Raw genomic sequence first — 9,305 nt, 5'->3', positions numbered from 1 at the left:
AAGATCCCCATCTCTACGAAGCATTTTTTTAAAAACTGGCCAGATGTGGTGGTGCACGCCTCTGGTCCCAGCCACCTGAGAGGCTGAGGTGGGAGGATTGCTTGAACCCAGGAGGTCGAGGCTGCACTGAGCCATAATTGTATCACTGCACACTAGCCTGGGTGAAAAAGCAAGACCCTGTCTCAAAAAATAATAATAATTTCCATAGAAAAAGCTATCACTTAGGTCAACTTGGGGAGAAAAATCTATTTTTACAAACTTGGAAAAAATGAATTTAACAGTTTTTAGAAGGTAAAGAGAAAAAACTTACACACCAGCAATTTTTTTTTCTTTCTAAACATGTTGTTCAGGCAAAACAGAAGTATCTCCTTAACTGGGGAAAATATAAAGGATGTAAGCTCCACGGGGGCAGGAATTTTATGTGTTCTGTTATATTCACTGCTCTAAGTACAAGAGCAGGAACTTAAATATTTGCTGAATGGATAAAATAAAAGTCCTACTTACCTTATGCTAAATTTCACTGCCTCAAGCCAGTAGAATGCTGGCTTATTCATCTTTATCTCTTAACAACTAACAAATTATCTAACAAATAGTAATTGCCAATTCAATTATTTGTCAAATGAATGAAAAAGCAAAAAAAAAAAGATAAAGTTTAATATTTTTAAAGCTAATAAGTCAATACAAAATGATAAGCATTACTCCACAATACTACACTCATTCTGGATTGTAATCTCTACATATAGGACAAAAGCAGAGACATCAAAGAAATGGGGGCATGTTACCTTTTCTAGATTACATACGTGGTGTCTAACAAGCAGACAATGTAAGTACAAAGAGAGTATAAACATTGTATAAATGAAGCTTTTTATACCATCGAGAACCAAATAGCCTAAGTCAATAAAATAGCCAAACCAAAAAAAAGAGAAAAAAAAGCGAAAAAAAAGCAGACCTACCTTGGGCCTCTTGGACTTTCCAAGTAACTACTTCTAGGAGGATCTGGAAGCAGGCCACCTGATCTCACTGGCATGTCCTTCACTGCAGTGATTGGCTGAGATGGAGCAGCTGAAGACTCCCCAAGTCCTTGATCAGATGAGAACGAACTGTATGGCAGAGCAGACTTGCTCAAAGGAGCTTTTGAATTCACTTGTTCTGATGGACCAGCTGATTGCAATGAAGGATGGTACGTTGTGGGTGGGGCGGAACCAAAAGACACAGGAGTAGGAAGCAGTGCTGGTCTAGGTTTCTCTGGAACTTGTGAGCTCTGTGAACTGGAGGCTGGTGGAACTGGGGCTGCTGTTAACTGAGGAGGTATCCCTTGTGGAACTCCAGGGGGAGGTATTCCTGGAGGAGGTGTAGCTGAAGACAATGGTGGGAGGGGCATGACAGGTGGAGGTGCTGTTGAAGAGAGAGATGGTGGGGGAAGAACTGGTGGTGGCCCTGCAGAAGAAAGGGAAGGTGGGGGCAGAACTGGTGGTGGCCCTGCAGAAGACAGAGAAGGAGGCATCCCTGGTGGGGGAACAGAGGTTGGTAGAGAAGGTGGCATAACAGGTGGGGGCATGCCAGGTGGTGGCACTGTAGCAGGGAGGGCAGGGGGCATCACTGGTGGTGGCAATGAAGGAGGCAACACTGGAGGGGGCATTGTAGGTAGAGGTGGAGGCATCTGAGAATATGGAACAAAAGGAGGTGGCATTGACATGTTCCCCATATACTGGTTCTTCATGTTCTGAAATGAATTGACTTTCTCCTGGAGATAACTCTGAGTGGCTTTCATATGTCCCTGCCATGTTTTCCACTGCTTCTCATACTCCTGAAGCTGATCTTTATGAGGATAGGAATGGAGTTGTTCCTCCCATAGCTGAAACTCTCGCTCCCATTCTTGGTAAAGATGTTGGAACTGTTGCTGCTGCATCTCATAATGCCGCAGCTGCATATCTACAGACATGGTCTACAAATAAAGGGATAAAAAACTATTTAAAAACATTCATATAAGAGAATTAATCATAGGTTAAAATATTAATGAATCAAGGGCATTTGACGCTTTAGGAAATTAGAACACTAAAGACTTTGTGAGGCTAAGAATAAGTTTGTTAAGTTCTTTGAGTGATGATCATTCTTCTTCCTTCCTTTGGCTTAGACAACTTACTACAGAGTTGGAAAAACCAACCAAACAATAAAGGAAATACCTATCTTAGCAATAAGTATTTTTCAAGTTTTTAATATGGATAATTTTAAGAACTTGAAAAATGATGTTATTATAGATATACAGACACAACATTACCTCTCAAAGATACAAGACAAACAAGTATCTAAGTCACTTTATCTTTTATGGTATATTTGCTTAGGTTTTTTGTGATGGCTGTTTTTGGCCTTTTTGCTTATCTGTTACTGTAGTAGCTTACAGGCAAAACACAGGTTAATCTGTAGCTATATAGTAAAAATCCCCAGCTCTTAAGACCCTTAGCAATAGTAAGCTAACATCTGGCCTGGGTTGACATGATCAGGAAACTCTACTATAACCCACCCCTCCCCAGTCCCCCAAGTAATGTGGCAGATAACTACTTGGGCACCCCTTGGGAAACAACTAATTGTCAACAGTTGATATCTTTTGTTTTTCACACTTAAATTGTTCAAGAATAACAAATCCTTTCAATGTCTTGGGACAACTTCCTATTTGTGGACTATGGAAGCACTTGCCTGTATATGTGGTGGGGGCTGTATAATCTGCTGATACTGTTGTAGAATCTGCTGTAACTGAGTGTGCTTCTGCATTATTCCCTGATACTGGAAACCGACTCGATGCTGCTGGTGCTGCTGCCAGTGTGCTGCTGCAGCCTGCAACTGCTTTAACCTGGCATCTTCTTCTGGGTCCTCAGACTAAAGATAAAAGAGGACACATCTTTATGTAAGTCATAAAACAGCAACCAAAAATATTTTATAAATGTATTATAAAGTCCAGAATCCCTACAACTCAGAAATATCCAATTGTCAAACACAGTATCTTCAGTTCTATTTGGATTGAGAACAGCTATTCTATCTTTAGATAAAACACATAGCTCTATCTATACTATTATGGATACTAATACAAAGGAGTTTATAAATTCCATAGTCTTCACTGGAATAATAATCTTATTATTCCTAAATGTGACAACAATTTTCCCAGTGGAAAGTGGTCCCAGGCTGGGCACCACGGCTCACACATGTAATCCCAGAACTTTGGGAGGCCAAGGTGGATGAATCACTTGAAGTCAGGAGTCCAAGACCAGCCTGGTCAACATGGTGAAACCCCGTTTCTACTAAAAATACAAAAATTAGCCAGACGTGGTGGTGGGCACCTGTAATCTCACCTACTTGGAAGGCTAAGGCAGGAGAATCACTTGAACCTTGGAGGCAGAGGTTGCAGTGAGCCAAGATCGCATCACTGCACTCCAGCCTGGGCGACAGAGTGAGATTCCATCTCAAAAAAAAAAGGAGGGGAGGGGAGGGAAGAGAGGTCCCAGCTACTTGGAAGGCTGAGGCAGGAGGATCACTTGAGTCTGGGAGGCTGAGGCTACAGTGAGTTGAGATCACACCACTGCACTCCAGCCTAGGCAACAGAGTGAGACCCTGTCTAAAAAAAACAAAAAAAAAACAAAAAAAGTGAACCTTAACTTGCAGACCTTTTCATTCTATGAGAAATCCCTTTCTTTTTTTGTCACTTTTCACCAATGGACTACAATATAACCATTATGGTTTGATTAAACCCTTCATATAAGGCTCTTGGGAGAACAATGACCTTTGGACCAATATGAGAACCTCCCATGTGCCAGTCACTATGCTGAGTGACAAGAATTATCACATTTAATGCTTCAGCACCTCTATGTGATAGCTACTATTGAATATACCCATTTTGCAGAGGAGTAAATTGAAGCACAGAATGGTTAACAAATTTGCCCAGTTACTACCGGCAAGTGGCAGTACCTGGATTATAGCCTGGGTAGCTTGACTCTAAAAGCTCAAGCACTCAACTATTGCCCTGTGCTGTCACTACGAACATATGCTGGCATCTTTAGTGCTTAGAGGCACTCAATTCAGAAGAGTATCCGATTCTTCACTCAAACTAGGAAAAATTTCCTTTTCTAAACCTGATAGAACAGGCCAGGCGTGGTGACTCACATCTGTAATCCCAGCACTTTGGGAGGCCAAAGCAGGTGGATCACTTGAGGTCAGGAGTTCGAAACCAGCCTGGCCAACATGGTGAAACCCCGTCTCTACTAAAAAATACAAAAATCGGCCGGGCGCGGTGGCTCACGCTTGTAATCCCAGCACTTTGGGAGGCCGAGGCGGGCGGATCACGAGGTCAGGAGATGGAGACCACAGTGAAACCCCGTCTCTACTAAAAATACAAAAAATTAGCCAGGCGTGGCGGCGGGCGCCTGTAGTCCCAGCTACTTGGAGAGGCTGAGGCAGGAGAATGGCGTGAACCTGGGAGGCGGAGCTTGCAGTGAGCCGAGATTGCGCCACTGCACTCCAGCCTGGGTGACAGAGTGAGACTCCATCTCAAAAAAAAAAAAAAAAAAAATACAAAAATCAGCCAGTCATGGTGGTGCGCGCCTGTCATCCCAGCTACTCAGGAGGCTGAGGCAGGAGAATTGCCTGAACCTGGGAGGCAGAAGTTGCAGTAAGCCAAGATTGCACCATTGCACTCCTGCCTGGTAAACAGAGCGAGACCCTGTCTCAAAATAAATAAATAAAGCTGATACAACAGACATCTGATTATTTCACAAATGCAACTTTATAGGTACTTAAAAAAACAAAAATATACATCCATTTATGATAAAAGTATATATAAATGAATCAGAAAAAAGCTAAATAATTTAATAAACACAAACAATTAATTATATGGTTACCTGGGGTTCCTCAGGTGGCAGAGGAGGTGGCACCTCCTCATTTGGAGGTGGCAGTGGGGGCTCCTCAGAAGGAGATTCTGGAACTTGACTGGTGGCAGGTACTGTAACTTCTTCTTTTACCGGCTCTGGTGTATCCTTTGCTACCACAGGACCCTTTTTGTGTCCTGGCAAATGAACTTTTGTCCTCTGTTGCAAACTAAGCAAGTGCTGTCGATACCAATACTGCTGCTGTTCCTACAACAGAAACAATTTTTGAGAATTTTAATTGACAATCATGTATCTCTGCAACTTGGTGTTGACAAGGAGCTATCTTTATGCCTGTGTTCATGTGTCTATATGTAAGAAAAGGCAAAGCTAGACTGAAGAAGACAAGTAAGTTAACAAGATCTTAAACACAGGCTACAGAAAAATTTGTTCCTCCCCCAAATGTATACATTTAAATTAAACCATACATATTAATTCAACATACTTCTGTAATCTAATAAAACACATGCTTTTGGAGGTGAGAGCCGTCTTTTTGATAAATGATCAGGGTAAATCCCTTCAGTATTCACAGCTACTTATTTTTAACCTGGCTTCAGTTTGTTCAGATTTATTGACAGGGGTCTTGTAATTAATGAATACAACTGAACAGTCCTACCTCTCTTCTCTGCCTTCTCTCTTTCTCCACTAGCGCTCCTCCCTCTTTTCTTTTTTTTTGAGACTGCATCTCGCTCTCTCACCCAGAATGGAGTACAATGGCCTGAACATGGCTCACTGAAGCCTTGACCTCGCAGGCTCAAGCAATCCTCCCACCTCAGCCTCCTGAGCAGCTGGGTTCGCAGGCATGCACCATCACACCCAGCTAATTTTTCTATGTTTTATAGACACAAGGTCTTACTGTGTTGCTCAGGCTTGTCTCGAACCCCTGGGCTCAAGCAATTCTCTCACCTCAGCCTCCCAAAGTGCTGGGATTACAGGTGTGAACCACTGCGCCCAGCGTCCTCCCTCTTTTAAACACCTGTTATAGCATTAGTCTACCCATACTCAGATGTACACACATATAAGAGAAAATGCTGTGTTTTATTATTTTTTTTTTTTTTTGAGATGGAATCTTGCTCTGTCACCCAGGCTGGAGTGCAGTGGTGTGATCTCGGCTCACTGCAACCTCCACCTCCCAGGTACAAGTGATTCTCCTGCCTCAGCTTCTCGAGTAGCTGGGATTACAGGCACCCGCCACCACGCCCAGCTAAACTTTTTTATTTTTAGTAGAGACGGGGTTTCACCATGTTGGCCAGGCTGGTCTCGAACTCCTGATCTCAGGTGATCCACCAGCCTCAGCCTCCCAAAGTGCTGGGATTACAGGTGTGAGCCACCGCACATGGCCAATATACTGTGTTTTAAAATGCTTTCTATTTATTTTTAAAGTCTTAGCTTTATCTTCCAAATTATACTGTACTTTAATTTTCTGAAAGCTTATTTTATGCTTTCATTTTTTAAAAATTACAACAATAAGCTTAGTATGGAAATATTAGAAAATACAGCCAATCCTCATTATTCTTGGATTCTGTATTTGCAAATTTGCCTACTTGCTAAAATTTTTCTTTTTCTTTTTTTGAGACAGGGTCATCTCCCTCTGTCACCCAGGCTGGAGTGTAGTGGTGCGGTCTTGGCTCACTGCCACCTCTGCCTCCTGTGCTCAAATGATCCTCCTGCTTCAACCTCCCGAGTAACACAGGTATGTGCCACCTGTGTGGCACATGGTGGTATGGGACCACAGGTATGTGCCACCATCTGGATAATTTTTGTATTTTTTGTAGGGACAAGTTTCCCCGTGTTGCCCAGGCTGGTTTCAAACTCCTGGACTCAAGTGATCCGCCTTGGCCCAAAAGTGCTGGGATTACAGGCATGAGCCACCACACCCGACCTAAAATTTATTTCTAAACCCAAAATCCATACTCACTGAGCTTTCCCAGTCATTCACAAACATGTGGACAGCAGTGAAAAACATGAGTCCTCTGACTCACGTGTGCATTCCCAGCTGAGATGAAGTGCAAGGTGATGCTCTGCCTTCTTGTTCCAGCTCTGTACTATAAATAAGTGTCCTTTTCAGTCTATTTAGTGCCACATTTTTCACACTTTCGTGCTTTTTTGTTGATTTCACTGTTTAAAACGGCCCCCAGGCATACAGCTGAGGTGCTGTTTAGTGTCCCAAGAGCAAGAAAGCCATCTTATGTCTCACAGAGAAAATATCTGTGTTAGGTCAGCTCTGTTCGGGCAAGTGCTACAGTGCTGTTGGCCATGAGTACAATGTTAACAAATCAACAATATGTACTAAATAAGGTGTCTTTAAACAGGAACACACATAAACAAGGCTATGTGTTCATTGGTTGATAAAAATGTGACAAGACACTCACAGGAACCTAACCCTGTATTTCCCCAAGGAGCACTGGTTTAGTATTCACTAATGCAGTGTCTGTGGTGAGTTTAAAAATCTCAAATAAAGAAAACTAACTACACAGGTAAGTAATAACTAATTAATTAAAATCAATAAAAGAAATCTCACCACTCAGAAAAAAACTACAGGAGTGTCATTTTCCTAGTATTATATAATTTCCCATGGTTACGAGTTTGCATAAGGAAAACCAAAAGTTATCATAACACTAAAATATTCACTGATGAACTGCCCTGTATACTTATATGACTAACAAAAGCATATGTTTCTACTACAATTGTATGGATGTAGTATTTCAAGAAAGTGATGTTAGAGAACATTGGAACTTATTACTGGCAGCTGAGGATCTGCTAGAAGGCCTATCAGTTAACAACCAAACAGTACTTTACAGTAGAAACTATAAAAGAGAATGGCCTGAATACCAAAGGTTGAAAAACAATCCCTATAAAAATTGATAAATCCCTAAAATGTTTTTCAACATGTCAAAAAATGAAATAAAAGATGATCTATAATGTTGTTATACAATTTTCCCACAAAAATTACAGCAAAGAAACCCAATCTACACTTTATTCTATGTTTATTCTAAAACTTGGCTATGATTTCATTTATAACAATTCCATCAAATATAAAATCTGCCTATGCTTATCACTTCGAGCTTTGTTTTTCCAGACCGGGTCCCAATCAAATGTTTTATGTTTTACAATAAACTTTTGGTTCCTGTGTTAAATGAATTCACTTTACTTGCCTATTTTCTAATCCAATTATCTTTGGATAACTAGGATTTCCTACACTGGTAATATTTTATAGTATAACCTCCCCTAATTTTCCATACGCAAACAGATGCATTAAATATACATAATACATACCTTTTTCTCACCAAACATACTGATTTGTTACCTACTTTTCACTCAAAGAATGTAATTTTTCTTATGGGACAGCTGCCTTCTGCTCTTTTTATATCCTATCTGGTAGTCAAGCATAGTGCTAGAGCACACAGTAGGATGTCAATAAATGGTTATTGATCAACTGAAGCCCTTTCCTCTTGGTCACTCATTACTATTACCTGAAACTTGTTCCAATCTATTGGGAAGAATAAATTCCATCTCATGACTCTATCTTGACATTTAACCCATGACTGGGTTGTTTTTAACTATTATACATATAATCATCAGCTCCCAGGATATAATTACAGATGGTCCCTGACTTAACAATGGTTCAACTTATGATTTTTCAACTTTATGATGGTGTGAAAGTGATATGTATTCAGTGGAAACCATACCACGAATTTTATCTTTTCCCAGGCTCAAAATATTCGGTGTGATACTCTCTTGTGATGCTGGACAGCAGCACCGAGCCCTAGGTTCCCGGTCAGCCACACGTTATGAGGGCAAACAACCAATATTCAGCCAGATGCAGGGGCTCACACCTGTAATCCCAGCACTTTGGGAGGCCAAGGTGGGCGATCATCTAAGGTCAGGAGTTCGAGACCAGCCTGGCCAACATGGTGAAACCCCGTCTCTACAAAAATACAAAAAAATAAAGGCCGAGTGCAGTGGCTCACGCCTGTAATCCCAGCACTCTGGGAGGCTGAGGCAGGTAGATCATGATGTCAGGAGATCAAGACCATACTGGCTAACATGCTGAAACCCCATCTCTACTAAAAATATAAAAAAATTAGCCTGGTGTGGTGGCGGGCACCTGTAGTCCCAGCTACTTGGGAGGCTGAGGCAGCAGAATGGCGTGAACCCGGGAGGCGGAGGTTGCAGTGAGCCGAGATCACGCCACTGCACTCCAGCCTGGGCGACAGAGCGAGACTCTGTCTCAAAACAAAAAAAAATACAAAAAAATTAGCTGGGCCATGGTGGTGGGTGCCTGCAATCGCAGCTACTTGGGAGACTGAGACGGGAGAATCGCTTGAACCCAGGAGGAGGAGGTTGCAAGTGAGCCAAGATCGCACCACTCACTGACTCCATCTCAAGGAAAAC

The 9,305-nt window shown here is 41.8% G+C and overlaps 1 protein-coding gene across 1 annotated transcript; it reads right to left on the bottom strand.

The window, feature by feature from the left end:
* Positions 1–934: 934 nt before the first annotated feature.
* On the bottom strand, positions 935–5,120 carry LOC116464403 (YLP motif-containing protein 1-like; the record flags this gene model as incomplete). Its single annotated transcript, XM_032147663.2, has 3 exons — positions 935–1,945; positions 2,695–2,874; positions 4,887–5,120. Coding segments are annotated over 3 exons (1,410 nt in total), but the record flags the coding sequence as incomplete, so codon positions are not given.
* Positions 5,121–9,305: the final 4,185 nt, after the last annotated feature.

Source organism: Hylobates moloch, unplaced genomic scaffold (genome assembly GCF_009828535.3).
Source record: "Hylobates moloch isolate HMO894 unplaced genomic scaffold, HMol_V3 SCAFFOLD_612, whole genome shotgun sequence".
Classification (NCBI taxonomy): Eukaryota; Metazoa; Chordata; class Mammalia; order Primates; family Hylobatidae; genus Hylobates; species Hylobates moloch.
The sequence above is the reverse complement of the archived record's forward strand: the minus strand, read 5'-3'. Positions and strand labels throughout refer to the sequence as shown.